The 26,964-nt window shown below is 41.2% G+C and overlaps 1 protein-coding gene across 5 annotated transcripts in view; it reads left to right on the top strand.

The window, feature by feature from the left end:
* The window catches only part of LOC144792165 (oxysterol-binding protein 2-like), a 1,552,312-nt gene that overhangs the window by 1,491,012 nt on the left and 34,336 nt on the right, over window positions 1–26,964 (top strand). For 3 of the 5 annotated variants that reach the window (XM_078667059.1, XM_078667058.1, XM_078667061.1), the window contains one exon: window positions 1,965–2,069. The exons of the other annotated variants lie outside the window; for them this stretch is intronic. In XM_078667059.1, the coding sequence (XP_078523185.1) occupies window positions 1,965–2,069 (105 nt within the window). The remainder of the gene's footprint in view (window positions 1–1,964; window positions 2,070–26,964) is intronic. 5 annotated transcript variants of the gene reach the window in all.

Here is a 26,964-nt window from a genome sequence, read left to right as displayed (position 1 = left end):
ACACCATTGGCCCTCACTCAATAGAATAAATCCTTGACATATTGTAGGCGTCATTAGCTTAATTAAGAGCCTGCCATAATGATACCCCTGTCATAATGTTGCCTCTCTTTGACATATGATATACTATTATACCTATGTTGGCTCTGGTATAATATTTCCAATACTTGGTATATTATGGAAACAGTTGGCATAATTCTAAATATGTCTTATATAATGCTTGTGAAGATTCCACCCATATGAGATCATAAATAAACATGAAAGGTGGAAAATATAATTGTGGCGCAGTAGTAGCAGTGAATGCTTGGTTAAGTTGAAAACTCTGGAGTTTGGACCAAACATATACTTACTGAAAATAAAAAGCTGGTGTTTCACAACAACAACCAGCTGTTCTTTGGTAGTATTGGCCCTCTTTATCCAAAATGAAGTTTGTTTTTGATAACAAATGCCACCTATTTATAGAAAATGGTAAGCAAATGTTTGAGGACAAAAATGACTGTATTTGAACTATGTATGTACATTTTATATTTGAGTGAGAATTTATGTTGAGAAACTTTAATGACTATTTTGGTTATTTTATACTAAAGGGTACTTAACATATTGATAGCGATCACTAGATCTGTCTGCTGTCTGGGCATACAAGAGTGTTCTAACGCTGTCTGATCCTCAAAGATCTCTGAACATTGACCAGTAGGACTTATACATGTGCCTCTAAGATTTGTCAATTTTGATTGTGGGATTTTGTAACTATTCGTTTTTCACGCTTCTCTTCTAAGCAGATTCTGAGTCATACCATACAGAGAATCTACTCAGATAAAGCAGAATGGACAAATGATAGGAGGTTGGATGTATGAGTGAAGAAAGAAAGATACTATATATGTTTTGAATAATGATACACCAGGGTTCATATCAAACCATAAGTACCTGTTATACCTATAACCTTTAGACTATGTTTCGTGAAATTTTCTAAAAATACATTGTTTTGTCACAATTTCCCAATGTTATTCGGGTAATGATGAACAGTCAATACTCTAATGAGTGTAAAGCTTGCCTGGCAAATCATTAAAGATTTGGAAGATGTCATTACTACGCCGCAAAAACTTTATATTTTTCACCACTTGTATGGTAAATCCTGTTGTAAAGTGTACCTCTTGGCCCATTTAATTTGCACAGTTTTCTTGGGGCAGAACCCGAAAGCAGAACCCGAAAGCGAGAGACAGTGTAGCAACTCTCTCAGTCCAACTTGAAGCACATTTCTATCCTACACCAATTTCAAAGTTCACCGGTCTGTGATTATTATGTTGTCCTCTGTGTCAACCAAACAGCTGCAGTGAGGGTCAAAACAATTATTAATGTCTTTCTTTTTATTATTATGTTATGTTATGTTATGTTAAAGAATTTGTACCGCGCACGTACACCGAGACGGTTTCTTGGCGCTCATAACAGACATAACAACTGAGGCAGGGAGCACTACTCAAAGGCCAACTTAAAAAGGTGGGTTTTCAGGGTTTTTTTGCACTGGATTCATGCAGCAGTGTGCTCTAAAGTCATGTCACCCCACATCCGCACTCACTTTACAGTAAGGTGTTTGTTGATGTTTCATTCAAGTGATCCCTTCCTACAAGTTACTAATTTATGGAAGCGTTATAGTGGTGATGGGAACTTGAGTTTAAAATGATCTCAAACCTCAAATTTACATCTGTGCCCCGTTTCCTCGTGGTTGTGAGTATGAAGAAGGCCACAGTGCCTTCTGTTTTAAAGCCAATTGAATATATGAGAAACAAATATATTGAGAAGTATATATGATATTGATAATATACAAATAATTGCACTTTGCAAATGACAACTGTAACTCCCCAACTAACTCCCAGACCCCTCTGTTTAGAGATTTAGAATGCCTAGTAAGATCTTCAGAGGGCACAGCATGGAGGCTAGCTTGAGACACCACATTTTTTATTTTCTTGTAGGGGAAGACGAGGGGGAGGAGAACACATCTAACTCTGGCTCACCTAGACGCCCCATGCTACTGCAAAAAGGAAATAGAAAAAAAGCAACGAAGGAGAAACAAGCAAGTATGTGACAGGACTATGAATGTGGAACACCCTGTATGTGTCACTCGCAATAGATTAGTCTGTGTATTTGTGTGATTGCATTTGCCTAAAGCATTTCCCTTCTTTGATTTCTCCCCTTTGCTGGAACATACCTTTCCACGTAACTCATGCTTGTTTTTCCTCACTTTTGAGTGTTCACTCCTCATCCCTGACTCATCAACCCTCGCTCCTCATTCTTTACTCTTCAATTTTCAATCCCCATGCCTCTCTTCTTAATCCTTACTCATCAACCATGATTATTCATCTCTAATTTTTCATAACACTCTACTCAACCCTTCTCCCTACCCTCAGTCTGCATCCCTCACTTATCATCTTTTACTATTCTTTCCTTAGTCTTTATCCCCCATACTCCATCTCTCCTTGTCCCTATCTATCATTTATCTTACTTCAATCTTCATCCCTCATGCATCAGTCCTCCTGCCTTACTTCTCGTTCCTCATCTCTCATCCTCAACCCATAGCCCTCATCTCTCACTCCTCATACTTTACCTGTCAACTCACACTCTTCACCCTTAACTGCTCTTCACCATGGCGAGGTCTTATTTTCGCTGACCAGTACTTCCATCTTGTCGGAGTTGAGCTTCAAGCAATTTTCCCACATTCACTATGCTACCACGGTCATGTACTGGGTGCAGTTGGTTCTGGTGGTAGTTGTCTTGTCTGCCAGTGAGAGGATGAGTTTACTGCAATCTGCGTAGGAGATGATGGTGATGTGTTGGGATCAGATGATGTTGTCGAACGTTGTCATGTAGATGTTGAACAGGGTGGGACTGAGGGATGACCCCTGAGGAACTCTGCAGATCAGGTTCTTTGTCTCTGAAGTGAAGTCTGGCATTCTTACTCTTTGGGTTCTTCCTGTGCTGTTTTGGTGCTGTGGTTCTGTTTGAATCCTAATTGGGCATAGTCCAGCTGATGTTGAGTCTCAAGGTGGGTCGAGAGTTATTTGTTGACGGCCTTCTCAATCACTTTGGCTAGATAGAGGAACAGGGTCGGACATTGTTTGCTAGGGTCAGCTGATGGTTTCTTGAGGAGAGCGTTGACTGTCATCTCGGAATATGGCTATCATGAAGGATGTGTTGATGATGTGGGTGAGGATGGTGCTGATTAGAGGTGCTCTCAAGTTGTACATGTGGTGGGGGCAGGGATCCGTTGGGGCTCCTGAGTGTATAGTCTGCATAATTGGTGCTGTGCCCTCTATGCTGAGAATTATCCATTCTGTCGGGTGGCCCTCTTGGTTGGCGATGGGTAAGTTGGCGTTAGGTTTTCTGGGGTCAGGTTGGTGTTTAAAGTTGCTTGTAGATGTTTGCTATTTTGCTGTGGAAGAAGTTTGATAGAGTTCTAGGGAGGGGGTGATGTTGACAGAGGCTGACTGTGTGGTGAAGTCTTTGCAGATTGAGAAGATCTCCTAACACTAGTTGGAGCCTCCTTCAATGCGCTCTACTAGTGCTCTTTTCTTGGTTTCTTTTAGTTTCTGGTGGTAGCGTATGAGTGCAGCCTCGTAGTTGGTTTTGTGGTTGGCTTTCCATTTCCTATCTATCTGTTTACAGTGCCGTTTGGTGTTTCAAAGTTCCTCTGTGTACCAGCTGTGTTGCTTTTTGGACCTTCTTAACTTGCTGGGTGCCAGGAAGTCAGCACAATTCTTAATCCAGTTGATGAGGTTGTCTGTGGGGTTGGGATGATTCATGCTGAAGGCACTGAGCCAATCTGATTCTGTGCTTATTATTTTACCCAATTTCAGTCTGGTAGGTTGGTACTAGTAGGTGTGTTGATTAGTGCTGTGTTGATTTGGAAGTGGATGATGGAGTGGTCGTTCAAGTGAGCAGGAAGGTGGCATTGTATTTGATTCTGTCGCTGGTAGTGAAGATGGAGTCCAGTGTGTGTCCCGCGGTGTGTGTGTTGGTTTCTGATATGAGCTGAGTCAGTCTGATGTTGCCCAGGATTTCCCAGAGTGCTGTGGTCGGTCCTGACTTCTAAGTGGAAATTGGAGTCGCTGAGGAGTCTGTAGGCTCTGTGGCCAATGGTGAAGAGGATGATAAAGTCTTTGATAAAGCTGGTGAAGGTGGCCCGTGTTCTGGGTGGACGGTAGGCAAGGGTCTCATTCAATATGAAGTTTTCAGAGATTTGCAGCTTGAAGTTCAGATGTTCCAAGAATGGGGTGGCAATCTCCATGACTTTTGAGCATTTGATGAATTCCTTGCAGATGATTGCAAGTCCTACCTCTAGCTTGTCGGCGCAGTCCTGTCGTGTGATCATGTAGCCTGCTGTGATTGTCACTGCGATGTCGGGGGGCAGCCAGATTTCGGTCTCATGTTTGCTGAGTGATTGTGTGTTGACTACCATGCATTCGAGTGAGTGATGTTGTCTGAGTTTGTTGTGGCATGTGGTGTTGGACATGGGTGATGATGGCATTGCTGGTGTGTGCCTGGGTGGGTGGCTGCAGTAAAACCAGCAGTGAGTGCAGGTGAAAGTTCATACCATGGTGTTTGGTGCTGTAGCTGCGGGAGAAGTGGTATCCCAAGTCGAGTGATCAAAGGAATGCTGCAGTGTATCATTAGCAGCTGATTGAACCAGTGTTCCTGGTGCTGCGCAGAGTCGAAGCGCAGATGGGTGCAAACAGGCTTGCCTTTAGAGCATCTTCGGCCGCACAGCAACCACCATTAATTAGGTCATGGGAGGTGGAAGAAGTGCGGGAGGGGCTTCCGCGGCAGGGGAAGGAGAAAACGGCAGCAACATGGGTAAGGGAATGGGGAAAGGAGGGTAAAGCGCAGGAGCGGTTGTGGGGGGCTCCAGGGTCTGCCACATGGGCCCAGAAGGCCTGATTCGGGGTGAGTGAATGAGCAAAAGCAGAAAAGAGCACAGATAGACCAAACAGAGGGCACAAAAGAGGAGAGAGGGATACAAAAGGCACAAATAGCACAAAAAGGGCAAACAAAAATAAGAAAATACCACAGAGGAGCACAACAGAACACAAATGAGCAAAGCAAAGCACAAAAGGAGCTTCAAGGGGTGAGAACAGAGAGCAGAGGGTTAAGCGAGCTGAAGAAGCGAGGTGGGAGCCCTGAGGCGAAGGAGCCGGATCGGAAAGGGCTGGCACTGGTAAGGGGGGCGGTCCAAGGAAGTGTGGGGCTGGGCCTAGGCACCCGCTCAATGGTCGTGTAGTGGCTGCCATTAAGTAGGTTCTGGTAGGGGGTAGGAACTCTACGGGTGGTAGGTAGCACTTCGCAGCATGAGAAGAATTGGCAGGAAGGAAATGTGTCGGGAACACAGGTAATTAGCGGGCAGGAGGCTGGAAAAGCACAGGAGGGGATGGAGGGCTGCTGCGAGAGTTCACCAGGGGGGTAGAAGGCCTGACTCTGATGAGAAGGCCCAAGTGAGTGAAAGGTGCAAATGAAGAAAAGGGCACAGAAAATACAAAAAGACAACAAAGAGGGCACAAAAGTACACAGAAGACTACAAATAGTGCAAAAAGGACACAAATAGCACAAAAAAGCGGAAAATATCCCAAGGGAGCACAAACAAGCACAAAAAGAGCATAAGGAGGCCCAAAAAGAGCACAAAAGAGTACAAAATAGATGGAGCACAAATGAGCTCAAGGGGTGAGAACAGAGAGCAGAAGAAAAGAGCGAGCTGAAGGAGCGAGGTGGAAGCCTCGAGACAAAGTGGCCGGGTCCAAATGGGCCTAGACTGGTGTGAGGACCGGTCCAGGTAAGTGAGAGTCTGGGCCTAAGCACCTTTATTTGTTGCACAGCTCTACCCCTCCCTCTTTCTTTACTTTGCAAAGAAATAAACTTTTCCCTTCTAAACATAATCTACAAACTCCTTCTCCATTGTCATCTTTCAAATCAAAATGATGATGAAACTAGGTTCTGAACATTATAAGAATTTTTTTTATATATATTTGATCAAGCGCTTTCGCACCCGAAACGCGTCACTGATGTATACTTGGCAATAAAGAAAAGATTTTTTGCAGACGAGAGTGGTCTGTTCTCCTTCTTCGCCATTTGAACTGGAGGTGGCTTGGAGAGTTGTTGGTTTTATATATATATATATATATATATATATATATATATGTATATATTACCTACTGGCGGTCGCCAGTAGGTAGTTATAGTTAGGACCTAGCTACCATAGGAAATCCGCAACATTCTATTGGGAATAACTCTGGCGCCGGTTGAGGAATTTGCGTGTAATTTTCCAAAATTGTGGCCAGCTCTGCTCCGCTCCTTCCCTGAAAGTTTCGGGGAGATTCGTGAAGTGGGGGCTGAGAAAAAGGGGGGTCCCAAAACGTGTTTTCCCCATGTTAATTTTCATAGGACGTTCTGACACGTCTACAGCCCGAACAGCTGAACGGAATTACGCGAAACTTTGCAAAATTGTAGGGACTGATACGCAGATGTGCCTTTGCTATATTTGGTGAAAATTGCTCCAGTGGTTTTTTTGAAAATTAACGTCAAAAACACATATATATCTATAGGCGCGCTCCGAGCGCTCACCGGTATGCGTACCGGGGAGCGAACCCGGCGCGCTACGGGAGTGCGCGAGCGGAAAGCTGATTGGCTGTCGGATGTCTGTCAACATTCTAAACAGTCCGGAGAGTCCGCCATCTTGTGTCTCGGTAGAATCGAGACACAAGAGGTGAAAAAAAAGGGGGAAATTATTAAAATGGGGCAGGGTAGACACCCCCTGTCCCCTTAGGTTTTTTGAGGGGGGCCTAGAAGGACTCTGAAGGGCAAAAAAACTATTTTTCTTTTTTTTTTATATTTCGCGGGGTAAGCGCTGGGTGCGTTCCCAGGTGCGCTCACCGGTACGCGCACCCTGAGCGCACCACGGGGGAAAAAAGTGCAAGAAAATAGAGTAAAAAAATAATTTAAAGTGCTTAGAGGTAGGGTAGCTCTGAAAAGAGCTGTTGTGTTATGTGGGTGTTTTTTGTACCTACAAGTAGGTACCAATGCAGAGTCTCAAATTCAAGAGGAAGACTCTATTCCCCTCATCTGTAAAGTGTACACCATCTCTCCTATAGATGCCTTGCATGTTGTAACGCAAGTTGTTGTGGTAAATGGAACCCATACCATAGTCTCTGAGGAAAGCAGAAACAGTTTTATTTACATGTTTCCTTGCTTTCTCAATCTGTGGACAAAATTGGTTGGACCAGTTCCATTTTTGCCTTTGGCATATTTTAGAAAATACCAAGACAGTTTTTGGAAAAAGTGACATCAATTGCCCAAAGATTTCCTTTAAAAGCATTTCCAGACCTACCCCAGTCAAAGTGCCTAGGTCATTTCCACCACAGTGCACAATTATAAGGTCAGGGTGTGGAAGATGCATAAAGGGTTTTATCAATGGTATCAATTGGTGACTTCTTAATCCTCTCTGTCCAATCCACACAATGTCCACATTTGGTAAATCAAGGTTGTAAATACCTCTGTTGCTTGCAAATTTTTCACTCCAGAAGACATAGCTATGACCCACAAACCAGACTTTTGGCATATTTAATGTAGATGTGCTTCTAATCGGATGAGTTGTGGAAATGAAATGGCAGTTTCATTATGAAAAAAAGTGGTTGAGATTCAGTGCACTTGAAAAAACAGAAATGATTGGTGCTTTCTTAAAATTCACCACTGAAAATTAGGATGCATGCTTTTTTTTTTAAGAAGTCATTTTAATGGTTGAGAAAAAGTAATTTAAAGAAACATTGAACTTGATTAGCTAGTACATTGAGAGGTCAAACACCCTTGCTGGATTATTTTGCAACATAGTATGATGAACTTTTGAACTGTGTGCTGGGTTAGGAGGGAGTTACCATGGTAACAGGCTGAATGAGCACTGGGGGGATGGGTGAATGTTATGTGAGTTTCAAAGTGTTCAAATGTACAACCAATTAAAATGTGCAGTTTGGTTTTGAATTTGTGTGGGAAGAATTTTGATTGGTTATGTACAAGAATATGGGTCTGAAATGAGAAAGAATCTGTGCCATTATTCTGAGGCTCCAGTGAAAGAAGCATTATTCAGAGATTCTGCTTAAGAAAATCTGTTGTGTGTGACTGACACTGTTCTATATCTTTCAAAGCATTTTTAAAGGTGAGTAATGATTCTTTTAATAAAGATAGAGTGCTGAATGCACCATGGGGAAGATTAAGAAGCATATTGTGCTTTTTTATTCTTGCATTTTGTGTCATGTTTTTTTGTAATGTTGTTTTAAAATAGAATGGTGCATATTGGAAATGTATTTTGAAAATGAGTTAGGTTTCAGCTTTGTTTCTGTAGTGGTCATTTAAATGAGCTGTGCTTTGTGTCAAAAACGATTTAGTATGCAAAACATTTTCTGGAAAAAAAGTCTGTTTTTTAAATTTTGGTGAAGCATCACACTGACTTTCTGTTTGAAATAAGAGAAAACATTTTCACATTTTTCAATAATGTCACCGGTGCCTTGTAACAGTTTGCCTCAATTAGCTTAAAGAGTATTCTTTGCTTGTGTCTCACTTTACTCTGTGCCTGTGTGTAATCTGATATATGATTCATTTAATGAAGATACAGTGCTGTATGCAGTATAGGGAAGATTAAGAAGCATATTGATAAATTACCTAAGATGGAATGATTAAATTGGAATAATATGCTTAGTTGATGTCTTTAAAAATATGGAAGTATATGCTTTTAAAAGACATGGTAGATTACATGTAACATCCTGGTCATGTGCCTAAGATCACACTGATGGACGAATCAAGCTTCAGTCACAGTGTGATCTTAGGCACATGACCAGGATGTTACATGTAATGAGAAATTAATGTTATGTCTTCCTTATATTTAGGTGGCCTGTTTTTGGCCTGTAGAGACAGTGAAATAATATGAGCAGAAACACACATACTGCTTGCAGAGACAGACATGGTAGATTACATGTAACATCCTGGTCATGTGCCTAAGATCACACTGATGGGTGAATCAAGCTTCACTCACAGTGTGATCTTAGGCACATGACCAGGATGTTACATGTAATGAGAAATTAATGTTATGTCTTGCTTATATATAGGTGGCCTGTTTTTGGTCTGTAGAGACAGTGAAATAATATGAGCAGAAACACACATACTGCTTGCAGAGACAGACATGGTAGATTACATGTAACATCCTGGTCATGTGCGTAAGATCACACTGTGAGTCAAGCTTGATTGTAAATGGATCTGGGTGAATAATATGCTTAGTTGATGTCTTTAAAAATATGGAAGTACATGTTTTTTAAAGACATGGTAGATTACATGTTACATCCTGGTCATGTGCCTAAGATCACACTGATTGGTGAATCAAGCTTCACTCACAGTGTGATCTTAGGCACATGACCAGGATGTTACATGTAATGAGAAATTAATGTTATGTCTTGCTTATATATAGGTGGCCTGTTTTTGGCCTGTAGAGACAGTGAAATAATATGAGCAGAAACACACATACTGCTTGCAGAGACAGACATGGTAGATTACATGTAACATCCTGGTCATGTGCCAAATATCACACTGTGAGTCAAGCTTGATTTTAAATGGATCTGGGTGAATAATGTGATTAGTTGATGTCTTTAAAAATATGGAAGTACATGTTTTTTAAAAACATGGTAGATTACATGTTACATCCTGGTCATGTGCCTAAGATCACACTGATGGGTAAATTAAGCTTCACTCACAGCGTGATCTTAGGCACATGACCAGGATGTTACATGTAATGAGAAATTAATGAATTAATGTAATGTCTTGTTTATATATAGGTGGCCTGTTTTTGGCCTGTAGAGACAGTGAAATAATATGAGCAGAAACACACATACTGCTTGTAGAGACCGACACGGTAGATTACATGTAACATCCTGGTCATGTGTCTAAGATCACACTGTGAGTCAAGCTTGATTTTAAATGGATCTGGGCGAATAATGTGATTAGTTGATGTCTTTAAAAATATGGAAGTACATGTTTTTTAAAGACATGGTAGATTACATGTAACATCCTGGTCATGTGCCTAAGATCACACTGATGGGTGAATCAAGCTTCACTCACAGTGTGATCTTAGGCACATGACCAGGATGTTACATGTAATGAGAAATTAATGTTATGTCTTGCTTATGTATAGGTGGCTTGTTTTTGGCCTGTAGAGACAGTGAAATAATATGAGCAGAAACACACATACTGCTTGCAGAGACATACATGGTAGATTACATGTAACATCCTGGTCATGTGCCTAAGATCACACTGTGAGTCAAGCTTGATTTTAAATGGATCTGGGTGAATAATGTGATTAGTTGATGTCTTTAAAAATATGGAAGTACATGTTTTTTAAAGACATGATAGATTACATGTTACATCCTGGCCGTGTGCCTAAGATCACACTGAAGGGTGAATCAAGCTTCACTCACAGTGTGATCTTAGGCACATGACCAGGATGTTACATGTAATGAGAAATTAATGTTATGTCTTGCTTATATATAGGTGGCCTGTTTTTGGCCTGTAGAGACAGTGAAATAATATGAGCAGAAACACACATACTGCTTGCAGAGACAGACATGGTAGATTACATGTAACATCCTGGTCATGTGCCTAAGATCACACTGTGAGTCAAGCTTGATTTTAAATGGATCTGGGTGAATAATGTGATTAGTTGATGTCTTTAAAAATATGGTAGTACATGTTTTTTAAAGACATGGTAGATTACATGTAATATCCTGGTCATGTGCCTAAGATCACACTGTGACTGAAGCTTGATTCAGCCATCAGTGTGATCTTAGGCACATGACCAGGATGTTACATGTAATCTACCATGTCTTTAAAAAACATGTACTTCCATATTTTTAAAGACATCAACTAATCTCATTATTCACCCAGATCCATTTAAAATCAAGCTTGACTCACAGTGTGATCTTAGGCACATGACCAGAATGTTACATGTAATCTACCATGTCTGTCTCTGCAAGCAGTATGTGAGTTTCTGCTCATATTATTTCACTGTCTCTACAGGCCAAAAACAGGCCACCTAAATATAAGCAAGACATAACATTAATTTCTCATTACATGCAACATCCTGGTCATGTGCCTAAGATCACACTGTGAGTGAAGCTTGATTCACCCATCAGTGTGATCTTAGGCACATGACCAGGATGTTACATGTAACCTACCATGTCTTTAAAAAACATGTACTTCCATATTTTTAAAGACATCAACTGAGCATATTATTCACCCAGATCCATTTAAAATCAAGCTTGACTCACAGTGTGATCTTAGGCACATGACCAGAATGTTACATATAATCTACCATGTCTGTCTCTGCAAGCAGTATTTGTGTCTCTGCTCATATTATTTCACTGTCTCTACAGGCCAAAAACAGGCCACCTATATATAAGCAAGACATAACATTAATTAGTAAATCGTTTTTGACACAAAGCAAAGCACATGTAATGTAAATCAGCCTTTTGTTGTATACTAGTGTTTATATCGTTTACTTATTGTAATTGCTATGTAATATGTTTGTAGTGGTCTATAGTATGTTATTTTTTCTTTACCACAGATTATAATCATCTATACAAAGAAAGAACAATATGCCACCCAAACAAAGACGTGAAAAACAATATTAAAAAAACTTAAGGTCTAAGGGAAAAAAAATAAAAGACTCAACCAAAACAAAATCTTCAGAGAACAAAAATAATGCTCCTGGTAAGCAAACTAAAGATTTTCTCAGGAACTTAATGAAATGTCAAAAAATAAAACGTGTGATTTCAAACAAGAATAACACACCTGTAATTAGAAAGAAGACAGTGTGTCCCTCCAAAAATGTTAGACCTGTAGAAGGAGATGATATTGTCTATAACAATAGAAGGAGAAATCAATTTATTGAAATTCGTAGACGAATGTTTTATAACAGAATTGTATCCAATTTATTAAAAAATGTAAAGAGGTATCAAAAAAGACCGCTTTTTACAAGAAAAAAAAACATAGTTAAGATTGTGGATGAAGCATTTAAAGTGAAAAATAAATTGTTTAGTTTAGTAATGAATAGAATTCGTACACTCGATAAGGTAATCAATGTGTTCAAATCAAAATGTAAGTGGAGGAGAGTAATTAATCGAACTAATTTTTGTGATGTTTTTTCTGGAGAATGGAAGCATAGTTCAAGTTGTGAGCCATTTTTTAATGAAGAAAGTTACTTTCAGGATAATGATTTGGTGCATGCAGTTGACACCAGTGGTCGAGCATATGAGGTGAAGGATGGTTGTCCGGTTGAAAAAGAAGAGATTGTGCCTAGAAATCTAGAAGAGGTGTTAGCTGATGAAGTTTTAGGGAGATATCTAAGGCTCCAGTGTATACTTGGAATTGTAGTAGTATTTGTAGTGTGCGACAGGATTCAATTGATTTGTTTCGCAGTTTCTTACGGACATATACTAAGAAAAGTGTGAAACAAAAAATTAAAATTTTACAAGAGTTAGATCCTTGTAGAGTGAGAGAAAAAACAGGTTTGCAAGGGCATTCACTGGCTTGTCTTTCAAGAAAAGTATGTCAGAGTGTTTTTCACCATTTTAGGATGTTAGCAGTGCATCATAATAAAGTGAGGAAATTAGTGAGAAGGTTGTATTATGCAAAAAGTCCAGCACTTAAACTAAAACAGTTAAACAGTGCTCTTTTGCATGGAACTGAATTAGATGTGAAAAACATTTGTGATGAAATTGAGTTTTGTTACTTTGGTGAAAAAGAGGACAGTGCAGAAATTAATACAGTAATAGAAGGTAATGTAGAAGAGAATGTAGAGATTTCAAGTACAGAAAAATTTGAAAATGGAATTACAAAGTTTAAGGTCAATTCAAGTGAAAGGCCTAATTTTACTTGTGTGTGTTGTCGACGAACTCATTATAAGCATCAGACTAGATTAGTTGATTTATATGTAAAAAGCGAAAAGATCATTAATAATGAGTGGAAGGATTTTGCAACTTATTTGTTGGTAGAAAACTGTTTTGATTTGGGTTCTGATCAACGTATATGTAAATATTGTTATAATAAATTAAATGAAAACAATGCCTGCTAGAGCTGTTCATAATAATCTGGAGTTGGTAGACATTCCTTCTGAATTGATGGATTTAAATACATATGAGACTATTCTGATTCAATGTGTGCATCCTTTTCAGGCTATTGTTCGCATGGAGCCTAAGACAGGGAAATTGCCTCCTTCAGATTTACAGAGAGGATTAAAGGGAAGAGTTGTTTATTTGCCACTAGATTTTAAGAAAAATATTGATACAATTGGTGTCGAAAAAGTAGAAGAGGAACCTCTGGTTATTCTAGTTAATGGTGTTCCGACAAAGAGTAAGAAAATCTGGCAAGAATTAGTGGATGTTAGGAAAGTCAGAAAGGCAACCTGTATCTGGTAAAAAATAATCAGTACTATAAAAATGTGTATGTGGGAGAAGAGGAAACAATTGTACAAGACGACACTGATTTCTCCACTGGGCAAATAGAAAAAGTTGATGTCTCTAGAAGTGAAGAAATTTATGAACATTATAGTGTTCATCCATTGCATTCCAAAGAAGTAATGGGGAATGCTATTGACTTGTTTCAAATGAAAAAAGCCAAAGGAAGTCCCATTAGTGTATGGGAAGAAAATTTGGAAGCTCGTTGTTTTCCACAGTTATTTCCAACAGGTGAAGGTGGACGATATGACGACCGACCTGTTCAAATTCCTGCATCTGAATACCGGACTTCAAGATTATATGCAGAAGATCCAAGGTTTCGTCAATGCATTCCATATTTGTTCCATCTACTGTTTGAGAGTGACTTGTCTGGACTTTCTTATGCAGTAAACCATATACTGAAAAGTAGAACACATCTACAAAATGTTTCGGCAAGGGATTTTATGGATAAAGTGAAACTGCAAGACAGTGTTTTGGAATCTCAGCTAATTAATCTCATGGCATGTCAGTGTGGTACTAACGAGTATTGGTACCGTCGTCATGTGGGAATTGAAATGTATGCTAAGAAACTTAGGAACTCCTACATGGTTCCTCACTCTTAGCTGTGCTGAGTATGCTTGGGAAGACTTACTTGAATTTCTACGAGAGGCAAATAAAAACATTGAAAATATTGAATACAAGACACCTGGAGAACTGTGCTCTTTGGATCCAGTTAATGTATGCAGATATTTCAATCATAGGTTTGAAGCTATGATGTCTTTTATTACAAACAAACAAAAATCCTCCGCTTGGAGAGGTGTTGGATTTCTTTTGGAGAAAGGAGTATCAAGCAAGAGGTGCTCCTCACATACATATGCTGCTATGGATTAAAGATGCACCAAAATTTGGAACAGATTCAGATGAGAAAGTGATGAGTTTCATTGAGAAGTAATCTACATGTGCTGTTCTGAAAAGTACAGAAGAAAACAATTTAAGACATCAAGTTTTACGCTTTCAAACCCATCGTTGTGGAAATACTGTTGTCGAAAATACAAATCCAAGGACAAGTTCTACACGAAATGTCGTTTTGCATTTCCACGTCCAGTAACATCGAAAGGAAGAGTGAACAATTTTATGTCTTCTCTGCGACATACTGTGACAATAAAATCACCCAAAAATACATACAACCTAAGAAGAAATGAGGAATCTAAATACATAAATGACTACAACCCAGTCATTTTGTCCATGTGGAATGTTAACATGGATATTCAATATTTGGCTGACGACTCTATTGCTGTGGCTCGATATGTGACGTCTTACATCACAAAATCAGAAAAGACGGAACTGAAGGAAATGTGGGAGGAAATTTCACATGAAAAGAGTCTAAGCAAGAAATTATACAGTTACAGTCTGAAGATGTTGTCGCATCGAGAAATTGGAGCATATGAATGTTCTGATCGGTTATCATCAGCAAGTTTATATGCCAAATCTAGAACCATCATTTGGGTGAGTCTAGGTCTTGCTGCAATACGAAACCGAGTTTTGAAATCTGTACAAGAAATAGAGTATTCGGCGGAGAAAGAACCAGACAGTACAGATTTTTTGAAGACAAACATGTTGGAGAAGTGTTGCTCAGGGGTTAGAGGCAGCAGACCCGGAAGCTGAGATCGGTCCTGGACCAGGGTTCAATTACCCGCCTCGGCGGGGTCTTGGGCTAAAAATTCCACGGAGTCGATAATTCTCGCCCCGGTGCCTCCTCGACTCACGGGTTCACACTCTGCGACTCTGGGCAATAGCTTGCTTAATCTCCACAACGGCCCCTCACGGCGGGATGCCTGACTTTCACCTTGTGGATACCCTGCTATCTCACAGGGGAATACCAGGAAGGGTTCCCTAAGCAAGCGCCGGGAAACCCACTGCGGGTAGCTGTGCGCTATATAAGCTCAACTACATTTACATTTACATTTACATAGATACTATCCAAATAGAAGTACTCATCTTGAGAACGTTTGTCTCTATGAAGTTCTGCAAACCTATACTTTTAAAAAGAACGTCACAGAAGACATCAATAAAGGTGGATATGCTGTAATTGGTTGTGCAGGCTGTCTAGTGAAACAAAGAAAAGGCCATTTGATTAATCATCGAAAATTGAGTTGTGAATCTCCAGACAAAAGGGAATTTTATTACTTAGCTCTTTTGCAACTCTTTAAGCCTTGGCGTACAGAAGAGGAACTACTTGGAGATTTTCTTACTTATGAAGATTCGTTCAATGCAACCAAGGATACCATAGAATGTCCTGTTTTTTCAAATTATCTGCAAATGTTGAACGAGGAAATACAGCAAGAAGCTACAATTGCAGCAGAGATTGCTAGAGACAGTTCTCAAGATAGTCAGAGTTCTGCTTCATTGAGTCAGGATCCACTAGGAGGACCAATTATACAAAATGAAGCTGCCACTGCCATGGATGAAGTTGAAAGAGCCATGGAACAAGCTCAGGAGGATGGAGTTAACTTAGAAGATTTGGATAAAGAACTAAACGTTGAGCAGAGACAAATATATGACGAAGTCACAGAACACATTGAGCATGGTTTATCTCATGAGAAAAAAGAGTGCTCATGTACATCATTTATACCTGTCCGACTGTACGTGAGTGGAGAAGCAGGAACTGGAAAAAGTTTCCTGATTAAAGCGATTGCAACATATCTGCAGAAAAGAACGGAGTCATCGCTCTCTTGTGTTGTTACTGCTCCAACTGGGTTGGCAGCACACAACATTAAAGGGATTACTTTACATGGCTTATTGATGCTGCCAGTAGAGCATGATAACAAATTACAATACCACAAGCTATCTGGAGAAGCTTGTTGTGACGTTTCAAGAGTCCTAAAGAAAATGAAACTTCTTATCATTGATGAAGTAAGCATGGTATCAAATGTAATGCTTGCTTTTGTGCATTTAAGAATGCAAGAAATTCTTAAAACAGACTATGATGTGTTATTTGGAGGCAAACACATCATTGTTTTTGGAGATCTACTGCAACTAACTCCAGTGAAAGGACAGCCAGTGTTTAAAATGCTTACGCATGAAGATACCAGGAAGTGCTTAGGAAGCATTGGAAATGTTAACATATGGTTAAATTTCAAATATGCAGAACTGCTTCAAAATATGCGACAGGCAAAGGATGAAGATTATAAAAATATTTTACAAGATGTAAGAATTGGAAAACTAACTGAGCATGGCAAAGAAGCTTTACATGGACGATTAATTTCAAATTTGTTTCCAAATGAAAATATTCTCCCAGAGAATATTTTTAAGAAAATTCCTGAAAACAAATCTGTCATATGCTTGATGCCAACTCTGCAAGAATGTTCAATCTTCAACAACAAAATGTTAAAGAAGGAAAATCAAGAGATTGTGAAACTGGAAGCTATTGATAAAATCGAACATGAAGGAGCAACTATTATTTTGTCAGAAAAGTTGAAATCAAAATTGGATTCTTTAGAGAAGACAATATCTAAAACTGCTAGTATGGAAAAGACTCTGTATGCATCTTTAAATTGTCGTATAATTTTACGACGTAATTTACATGTGGAAAGAGGTTTAGTAAATGGAGCAATGGGTCATGTTGTGGATTTTGTGAATTACCGAAATAAAGATGGAATTGAATTTATAAAAATTAAATTTGATGGTATTCAAGAAGTACAACAAATCAGTCGTTGTTCTGCCCGATTTTTGCTTGTGAAAGATTTATATGTCCGCAGAAAACAGTTTCCTGTTTCTTTGGCATATCCAGTGACTATTCATAAATCTCAAGGTTTAAGTGTAGATAGTGCTTTAGTGAATATTGGAAGTTCTGTGTTCAAGGAGGGTATGGCATATGTTGCTTTATCTCGAGTCAGAACTTTATCAGGATTTTACTTGATTGATTTTGATGAGACAAAGATTAATGCAGATCTAAATTGTGTAAAAGAATATAATAGGTTAAGAAGAGAGTATGCTCCAAATTTACCTCAATATCCTCTATTTGAAAAGAGTGTGGGAGGCCGAAAAAGAAGAAAAGAGAAAAATTGTAGTGAAGTTGTAGCAAAAAGAAAAAAGGTAGATGAACCAGTAATTGTAAGCAGAAACGAAATGGATTCAGTTAAAGATGTTGTTGGATTTCAGTTTGAAAATAGTTCTGGTGTCAACTGCTATGCTAATGTAGTGGTTAATGTTGTTTTTTTTCTCCAAACTGTACAAGAACAGATTGCTGAAAATCGTGATCAAACATTTTGTTGTTTATTAAATTCTGTGTTAGAGAAATGTAGCAGTGATAGAACAAAAATACAAAGTGTTTCTGAAATTCGAAATGTTTTAGACATATGTTCTGGTCTAAATCAATTTTCACAGAATATTCAGCAAGATTGTCAGGAATTTCTAATGTATATGCTTGTTGTTTTGCAAGATGAAGGTGTAGATGTAGAATTTTTTTTGGCCTTTCTTATAAATGGCAGCATGACTGCGACAATTGCTCCTTTTCAAGTAGTACTACAATAGACACTGAAAGATTTATATATTTGACTTTACCAGACTGCAAATCAGTGTCATTTAATAATCTAGTTAGACAAGCAAATCAAAGCATGGTCTGTACTCAATGTAAATCAGCAATGCTATCAACATTATTTATGCAAAGATATGGACAGTATGTAATTTTAATGTTCCAACGATGTAGACCTGATGGAACTAAATTGACAACATTAATTAAAAATGTTGTGGCTTCTCAATTATCAATTTCAGGAAGAACCTTTACAACTGCAGCAATTATTTACCATGATGGTCCTTCAACAACATCAGGACATTACACAGCTTATTTAAAATGTCATAAAGGATGGAAACACTGTAATGATACTCAATTGACTTTCAAACAACGTTTGGCTTCTGACTTACAAAATTCTTACCTAGTGTTCTTACAACCGAAATTTTAGGGAAGGTAATTGGCCTATGAAGATTGCAGCAGTTAATATAACTTAGTTTGCTGTTCAAAATTACTTTCTGAGTGAGAGTGATGAAGATAATAAAAAACATGTAGTTCTCATAGAGATAGTATATGTATATCACATAGTGTGTGCTGTGAGTATTATACAAAATATTTTTAAAAAGTAAGCTAGAGGTGTAAATACAACTATTGTTTCATATTGTAAAAGATGTTGGAGCTTTTCTTTCAGAAACTCGGGTGAATGAGAGATTAAGAATACTCTTGACTAATTTCCAAAGAAAAGGACTTTCCATATACTATTTGGCCTCGTGGAAAAGTAGATGGATCAAAAGTGAGTTTAGATATGTTTTTTCAAAATTTTACATTATTTATTAAAACATTGTATGGGTTTTTTAAACACAATCATTTTGATTGTGTTTTTTTTTGCCCGCTGTTATATGGTGAGTAGTATTGAAGTCACTGTTTTAAGTGAAATTCAATATATTCCGAGAACAGCAAAAATAAACCATATAACATGTTGTACAAATTATTTTGTATTTTCTATTATTAAATGTATATTATTCTCCCCTTCTCCTATGCTCACTCACCTATTTCCACCCTCTATCACTCCTCTTAACTCACCCTCACTGGCCTTTTTTCACTCTCCCTCACCTCCCTTCCCTTATTCCACTTTCCTCACTTATCCCCATTCTCCACTCCTTCACGGCCCTTTCCCATCCACCACTTTCCAGCTGTCAGTCACTCTACTTCACTCCCCTTCCCCTTGTTTCCTTTCTTTGTTCCCTCAATAATTCCCCTTCTCTCACTCACCTTATTGCACTTCACTCACTCCTTCTCTCACTTCCTCTGTCCTCTCACATCCTCACTCCCTCTCTCTTAGCCTCACTCTCTCGATCGTCTCACTCTCTCACTCCTCTTCCACCACGCTTACTCCCTAAAATTCACCCACACTCCCTTACTTACCTTTCTTTGCTCTCTCACTCACTCCCTTTCTGCCACTCTTTCCTTCAATACCTCTATGTTTTCACTCCTTCACTTCCCTTGTCTCAAGCTCACTTGCTTTTATCCTCTCTTTATTTTCCCTTTTTCATCAACCTCACTGCCCTTCACTCACCCTCCCTCACCCTTGTTCCCTTACTCCGGTTCCTTCAGTTATCCTCATTCATCATCTTTAACTACCCTTCCTCTTTCTCTCCTCATGAACTCACCTTTTCCCAGTCCCTTTTTTCACTTTTCTTCCCTTTCTTCCCTTCCTTTGCTCCCTCAGTCATTCTCCTTCCTTTACTCACCTTACTGCCCTTTACTCACTCTTTCTCTCACTCCCTCTGTTCTCTCATATTCTCACTTGTCTACTCTCAGTCCCTCTCTGTTACCTTATTTATTTATTTATTTATTAAAACATTTATATAGCGCGAACAAAGGCCCTAGGGCATCTCGGCGCTGAGGTCTTCTGCAATGTTTAACCAGCAAGGGGAACTGAAGTTTTATTGATTAAAAAGCCAGGTCTTAAGCTGTTTGCGAAACGTCCAGAGGGAGGTACTCATTTTAATTGCAAGTGGAAGAGTATTCCAGAGTTTCGGTGCAGCTACAAGGAATCTTCTATCACCCCACGCTACCGATTTGGTACGTGGTACCAGTAGTTCCTGTAGAGTAGATGAACGTAGCGTTCTAGCAGGACGGTAAGGGATGAGGTTTTGGATGAAAAAAGCAGGTCCGATATTATGTAAAGCTTTATATACCAGGCAGAGGGACTTGAATTCGATCCTCTTTCTCACCGGTAGCCAATGCAGCTGTCTTATGGTTGCTGACACTGATTGGTATTTTGGAATGCGCCCGAGTAGCCTGGCGGCAGCATTCTGAATGATTTGCATTTTCTGTAGCACCTTCTCCTGGGCACCCAAAAACAGAGCGTTACAGTAGTCTAAGGTAGACAAAACCAGGGAAGTAATCAGGGTTTTTCCAGCATTCTCAGGCAAGAAAGGCAAGATTTTTTTTATGAGCCGTAGTTTATAAAAGGCTGAGGAGGAGATCTGATTTGCATGAGGTAGGAAATTCAGGCGGTTATCGAACACAACCCCTAAGTTCATCACCTTATCGATCGGATCCGGGGGCTGACCCATAGATGAAGGCCACCAGAGTGAGGGCCATTCCGGGGATAATTTGCCAAAAATGACAACTTCCGATTTATCGGAATTCAGTTTCAGACAATTGGAAGCCATCCAGCTCCCAATTGCCTGCATGCCTTGATTGAAATTACTGGCAATCTTAGGCCCATCATTCTTAACGGCTAGGACCAGCTGGGTGTCATCTGCGTAGGAGGTAAGGCTCATCCCATGTGCCTTGATGACTTTGGCAAGGTCCGACACATAAATGTTAAATAGTGTCGGACTAAGGGATGAGCCTTGAGGAACTCCGCATGGCAGTGACAAAGGAGATGATTTGAAGGGTCCGATAGTGACCACCTGGGACCTCCTCGCAAGAAATGAAGCGATAAGTTCCCTGGCGCTACCTCGGATGCCCATGCCTCCGACACGATCGACCAGGGTGACATGGTCGACCGTGTCGAAGGCTGCCGATAGGTCCAACAGAATAAGGACAGCTGTTCCTCCTGCATCCCGGATGGATCTGATATCGTCCGCCGCCTTAACCAAGGCAGTCTCTGTTCCGTGGAATTGGCGGAAGCCGAACTGTGATTCATCCAGTAGCCTGTGTTCCTCGACAAAGGAGGATAGTTGAAAATTCATGATTTTTTCAACTACTTTCGCTAGGAGTGGAAGGCTAGCGATAGGACGATAGCTTTTTGGTTCATCCTTGTCGAGGTTGGGTTTTTTAAGGAGAGGTTTTATGAGGGTCTTTTTTTAAAACTCAGGGTAAATGCCCGTGCAGAAGATAGAATTGCAAATCGCGGTCATGGACGGGAGAACCGTTTCAATAATCGGGCGTAGGACTTTCAAAGGACATGGGTCCGCGGCAGAGCCAGATTTAATAGATGATATGATGTTCCGTACCTGAGGGTAATCTACTTCTGTGAACTGCAGGAAGTTGGGGCCATGATGTGAAGGGGGAGGATTTGGTAGGTTAATTGCATTATTTGCGAAGACTCGATAGATGTCCTCGACTTTACTAAAGAAAAAATTCGATAGGTCGTCGCAAAGAGATTGGGAAGGGGGAGGGGTTAGGTCAGAAGAGAACCCAGCTAGCTGTTTGGTGGTTTCATATAATAATTTACTAGAATTTTTGGCTGATTCTATTTTTTCACTATAATATTTTTTCTTTGCCTCACAGATTAAGATTTTGTATTTAACCATTGCATCTTTATACTTGGATTTGGCTTCGTCTGTATAGTCTTTCCGCCAGTGCCTCTCGCTGTTCCTGCACTGTTGCTTATGGATACGTAGCTCCTCTGAATACCAAGGGGCTGACGGGGCAGATCTATTGCGGGATCGTTGTTTGGTCTGAACTAGTTCAGTGGCTGCAGAGCTTACCCAGTCGTAGAATTGGGATATAGCAATATTGGGATCAGTGGATAACAGCGGGGTGGAGTCGGTGAGAATTGATTCCAGCCTAGAGGTATCTATATCGTCCCATGCCAAATAGGGTTGGCGGGGGTTGGCGCATGATTTACCTACAAGAGAATCCTGCACTGACAATGATGCCAGAATAAGATGGTGATCAGACCAGGTAAGGGGAAGTATTTGAGTAACTTGCAGGCCCACTGCATTGGTGAATATGCCATCCAAGGTGTGGCCACCATCATGCGTGGGGAAATTAACCAGGGGGTGAAGGCCAAAAGTGGACATATCTGCTAGGAGAGTAGCAGTATCGGGATTGTCTGGTAAATCAAAATGAAAGTTAAAATCACCCAAGATCGTAAGAGAATTATCAAGAGCGGATACTTCCAGTGTGGATCTAAGATCTGAAATGAATTCGTTCCTGGGCCCCGGAGGGCTGTATAAGAGGATCCCTTTAAATGTATAGGAAGGGGACAGTTTAATGGCGAATTCTAGGGCTTCACAAGAGGATCGGGTGATCGTTTTGGTCCTAACGGAAAAGGTATCACGTGCAATAATGGCAATGCCACCACCTTTTTTCTTAAGTTGTCTGTCCAATCTGTGTATAACGAACCCGCTAGGTACAGCGATCACTAGGTCAGGATTGGACGCCTCGTCCATCCAAGTTTCCGTTATGAAGAGTAAATCTATTTTGTGATCATAGATCAGCTCGTGGATGTCCTGGCGATGTTTACCTACTGAGCGGACATTGGAGAGGGCGATAGTGTAGGATTTCATATTACAGGGGGGCGGGTTGTGGATAGAAGGTATAGGGGTTTTACAGCCCAAGCAGTGTGTGACCGGGCTTGTGAGTAAGGAATAGGGATTTGATATAGTACAAGCCTGAAGGGTCGGGGGACGTAACTGCCGAAGCTGGAAGGCAGAATAATAGCCTCCTGGTGGCAAAGGATGAGAGCCAGGGGGGGTGGCCCTAGGCCCGGGCCAGGCGCGGACGGGCGCAGACGGGCTTGCCTCTGGCGCGCCTTCGGCGCGCCCGCTGCGCCCGCCCGCTGCACGGTCGGGCAAGTCCGTTGTTTATATTCATGATAATGGGGGCGGAAGAGGGTGGGAGGAGCGCAGAGCTATCCGGCCAGCCTTCCCTGTCCAAAATGGCGCCTAAAGTTGTGCTAAGGGGTTCCCAGCGCCTGGTGATAGCGGCGTGGTGGGAGTGAATGTAAATGAGCCTCGGCGATGTAATCTCGTCTCGAGGTAAGGGCGGGTATTAAAAACGCACTATTTAAAATATTGTACACAATTTAAAACGCGATTATTACATCAATCACATTCAAATGAAAAGAAGTGCAAGGGAGCGCAAAGTACCTCCGGCTTTCCGCCTCAGAGGGAAAACAACAACAGAATCACGGGGGAATGAAAGGCCTCGCCCTTAAGTATCCTGGGAGGGCTGGAGGGGCGCAGAGCTATCCGGCCAGCCTTCCCTGTCCAAAATGGCACCTAAAGTTGTGCTAAGGGGTTCCCAGCGCCTGGTGATAGCGGCGTGGTGGGAGTGAATGTAAATGAGCCTCGGCGATGTAATCTCGTCTCGAGGTAAGGGCGGGTATTAAAAACGCACTATTTAAAATATTGTACACAATTTAAAACGCGATTATTACATCAATCACATTCAAATGAAAAGAAGTGCAAGGGAGCGCAAAGTACCTCCGGCTTTCCGCCTCAGAGGGAAAACAACAACAGAATCACGGGGGAATGAAAGGCCTCGCCCTTAAGTATCCTGGGAGGGCTGGAGGGGCGCAGAGCTATCCGGCCAGCCTTCCCTGTCCAAAATGGCGCCTAAAGTTGTGCTAAGGGGTTCCCAGCGCCTGGTGATAGCGGCGTGGTGGGAGTGAATGTAAATGAGCCTCGGCGATGTAATCTCGTCTCGAGGTAAGGGCGGGTATTAAAAACGCACTATTTAAAATATTGTACACAATTTAAAACGCGATTATTACATCAATCACATTCAAATGAAAAGAAGTGCAAGGGAGCGCAAAGTACCTCCGGCTTTCCGCCTCAGAGGGAAAACAACAACAGAATCACGGGGGAATGAAAGGCCTCGCCCTTAAGTATCCTGGGAGGGCTGGAGGGGCGCAGAGCTATCCGGCCAGCCTTCCCTGTCCAAAATGGCGCCTAAAGTTGTGCTAAGGGGTTCCCAGCGCCTGGTGATAGCGGCGTGGTGGGAGTGAATGTAAATGAGCCTCGGCGATGTAATCTCGTCTCGAGATAAGGGCGGGTATTCACTCCCATTGTCTCCTCACTGTCTTACAACCCTACATTCACCCTCGCTCACCTTCCACGCCTCATTGTCATTAATCCACCGTTATTCACTCCTGCTTCTCTGTCACTCACTCCCCTTTCTTTACTCCCTTTTCTTCCTTTAGTTTTCCTAATGTACATTCCTTTAGTATCTTACTCACCTTCAGTTCATTTCTCTCTCCTGCTCTTGTTGACTGTCACTGAATGTTTCCATGTCATTATCCTTTTAGTAATTTGCTCTCTCTCTATTTCTTTTTAACTCTCTCTGACCTTCACCATTCCTTTGTTTTTCTTTCTCAGTCCTTCACTTCTACTTTATCTCTTACTAACCTTTTATGACTTTTAATCTCCTACTTTGTCTCTTGTATTGTAAAATATATATTATAATTATTCTAACTTTTTTTTTCTCCTTCACAGATATTAAATTTAATGAAAATATGTAATTAAGTTTACATTACTTATAAGGTAAGTTTGATGTACAAAATGTACTTTCCCTATACTCTTTTCCTTAACCTCACTACTCTTCTTTGATGCTCCCACGCCCCTGTTCCCTTATTGCGCTTGCCTCACTTATTCTGAATCCCAACGTTTACTCCCCTTTTCCTCACTCCCCTCCCACACTCACCTTCTTTCAGACCTTCTCCTTTACTTTTCTTCCTCTCTCTTCTCTTTCTTCACTCCTTTACTCTTTTCCCTTCCCTTACTCTCCTTACTCCACTTCACTAACTCCTTCTCTTACTCCCTCCGTCCTCTTATTTCTACACTCCCCTTCCCTCATTCTCTCTCTGTTAGCCTCATTCTCTCCATCTCCTTAGTCTCTCACACCTCTTCTGTCACGCTCACTCCCTATAACTCAGCCATACTCCCACACTGAACTTCTTTCAAACCTTCTCCTTTACTTTCCTTCCTGTATCTTCCCTTCTTTCGCTCCTTCACTCTTTTCCCTTCCCTTACTCTCCTTACTCCACTTCACTAACTCCTTCTCATACTCCCTCTGTCCTCTTACTTCTACTCTCCTCTTCCCTCTTTCTCTCTCTGTTAGCCTCATTCTCTCCATCCCCTTAGTCTCTCACTCCTCTTCTGTCACGGTCACTCCCTATAACTCAACCATACTCCCACACTCACCTTCTTTCAAATCTTATCCTTTACTTTCCTTACTGTCTCTTCCTTCTTTCGCTCCTTCACTCTTTTCCCTTCCCTTACTCTCCTTACTCCACTTCACTAACTCCTTCTCTTACTCCCTCTGTCCTCTTACTTCTACACTCCCCTTCCCTCATTCTCTCTCTGTTAGCCTCATTCTCTCCGTCCCCTTAGTCTCTCACACCTCTTCTGTCACGCTCACTCCCTATAACTCGGCCATACTCTCACACTCACCTTCTTTCAGACCTTCTCCTTTACTTTCCTTCCTCTCTCTTCCCATCCTTCGCTCCTTCACTCTTTTCCCTTCCCTTACTCTTCTTACTCCACTTCAGTAACTCCTTCTCTCAATCCCTCTTTCCTCTAACTTACTCACTCCCCTTCCCTCACTCTTTCTCTGTTACCCCTATTCTCTCCGTCCTCTTAGTCTCTCACTCCTCTTCTGTTACGATTACTCCCTATAACTCAGCCACATTCCCTCACTTATCTTCCTTTCCTCCCTCACTCAGTCCTCTACTCTCACTTTTTCCTTCACTTTCTCTGCCTCCTCACTCCCTTACTCCCCTTGTCTCACGCTCACTTGCCTTTATCCAGTCTCTATCACCACTCTTTCCTCAACATCACTGCTCTTTTCAGAGAAGTGTGGATCAATGGTTAGAGCGGCAGACCCTGATGCAGAGGTCTGGCCCGGGACCAGGGTTCAATTCCCGCCTCGGCGGGTCTTGAGCTCAATTTCCTCGGACCTGATAATTCTCGCCTCGGTGCCTATTCTAATCATGTGTCCCACTCTGCAACTCTGGGCAGTAGCTTGCTTAATCTCCACAACGGCCCCAACAGCGCTGGGATGCCTGGCTTCACCTTGGGGGTGCCCAGGAGTGGACATTTCACAGGGAAAAGCCAGGAAGGGTTCCACAGCGGTATGGGTTACAGCGCCAGGACACGCATGGGTATTAGTGCGCTTTACAAGTACAAATTACATTTACATTTTCTTACCCTACCACACCACCGTTCCTTTGCTCCATTTTCTTCACTTATCCTCATTCCCCTTGTTCACTCCCCTTCTCCTCACTCACCTCCCACACTCACCTTCTTTCAGTCCCCCTACTTCCCTTCCCCTCTCGTCCCTTTGTTTGCTTCTTCACTCATTTTCCTTTCCTTTCTCACTGCACTCCACTTCACTCACTCCTTTTGAATTTGTTAAGAATACAGCTCTTTTTTTGAGAATTGGAGGTAGTTCTAAAAAGAACTGGGTCTTTTCTTCTTTTTTAGGTTTTTTTCTGAACAAAAACAAAAACAGGGAATGCAAAACTGCTCAACAGGAGCAAAAAAAAGGGGGAAAATTAGGGCTGGGGAGGGCAGCGGTGTTCTTCCCTTCTGCGTGCAATGAGCTTGATACTCTGCTCACCGTAGCAAAGCAGTTCATCGCACTGCTTTCACTTGATAGTGATGTCACTGAAAACAGGCTGAATGTTGGGGATCAGCTCCACTTCTCTTCCTCTCCCCGATGTTGTTGCTCCTCCAGAGAATGTTAAGGCACTATCCCTTGGGG

Source organism: Lissotriton helveticus, chromosome 11, assembly GCF_964261635.1.
Source record: "Lissotriton helveticus chromosome 11, aLisHel1.1, whole genome shotgun sequence".
Classification (NCBI taxonomy): domain Eukaryota; kingdom Metazoa; phylum Chordata; class Amphibia; order Caudata; family Salamandridae; genus Lissotriton; species Lissotriton helveticus.
The sequence above is the reverse complement of the archived record's forward strand: the minus strand, read 5'-3'. Positions and strand labels throughout refer to the sequence as shown.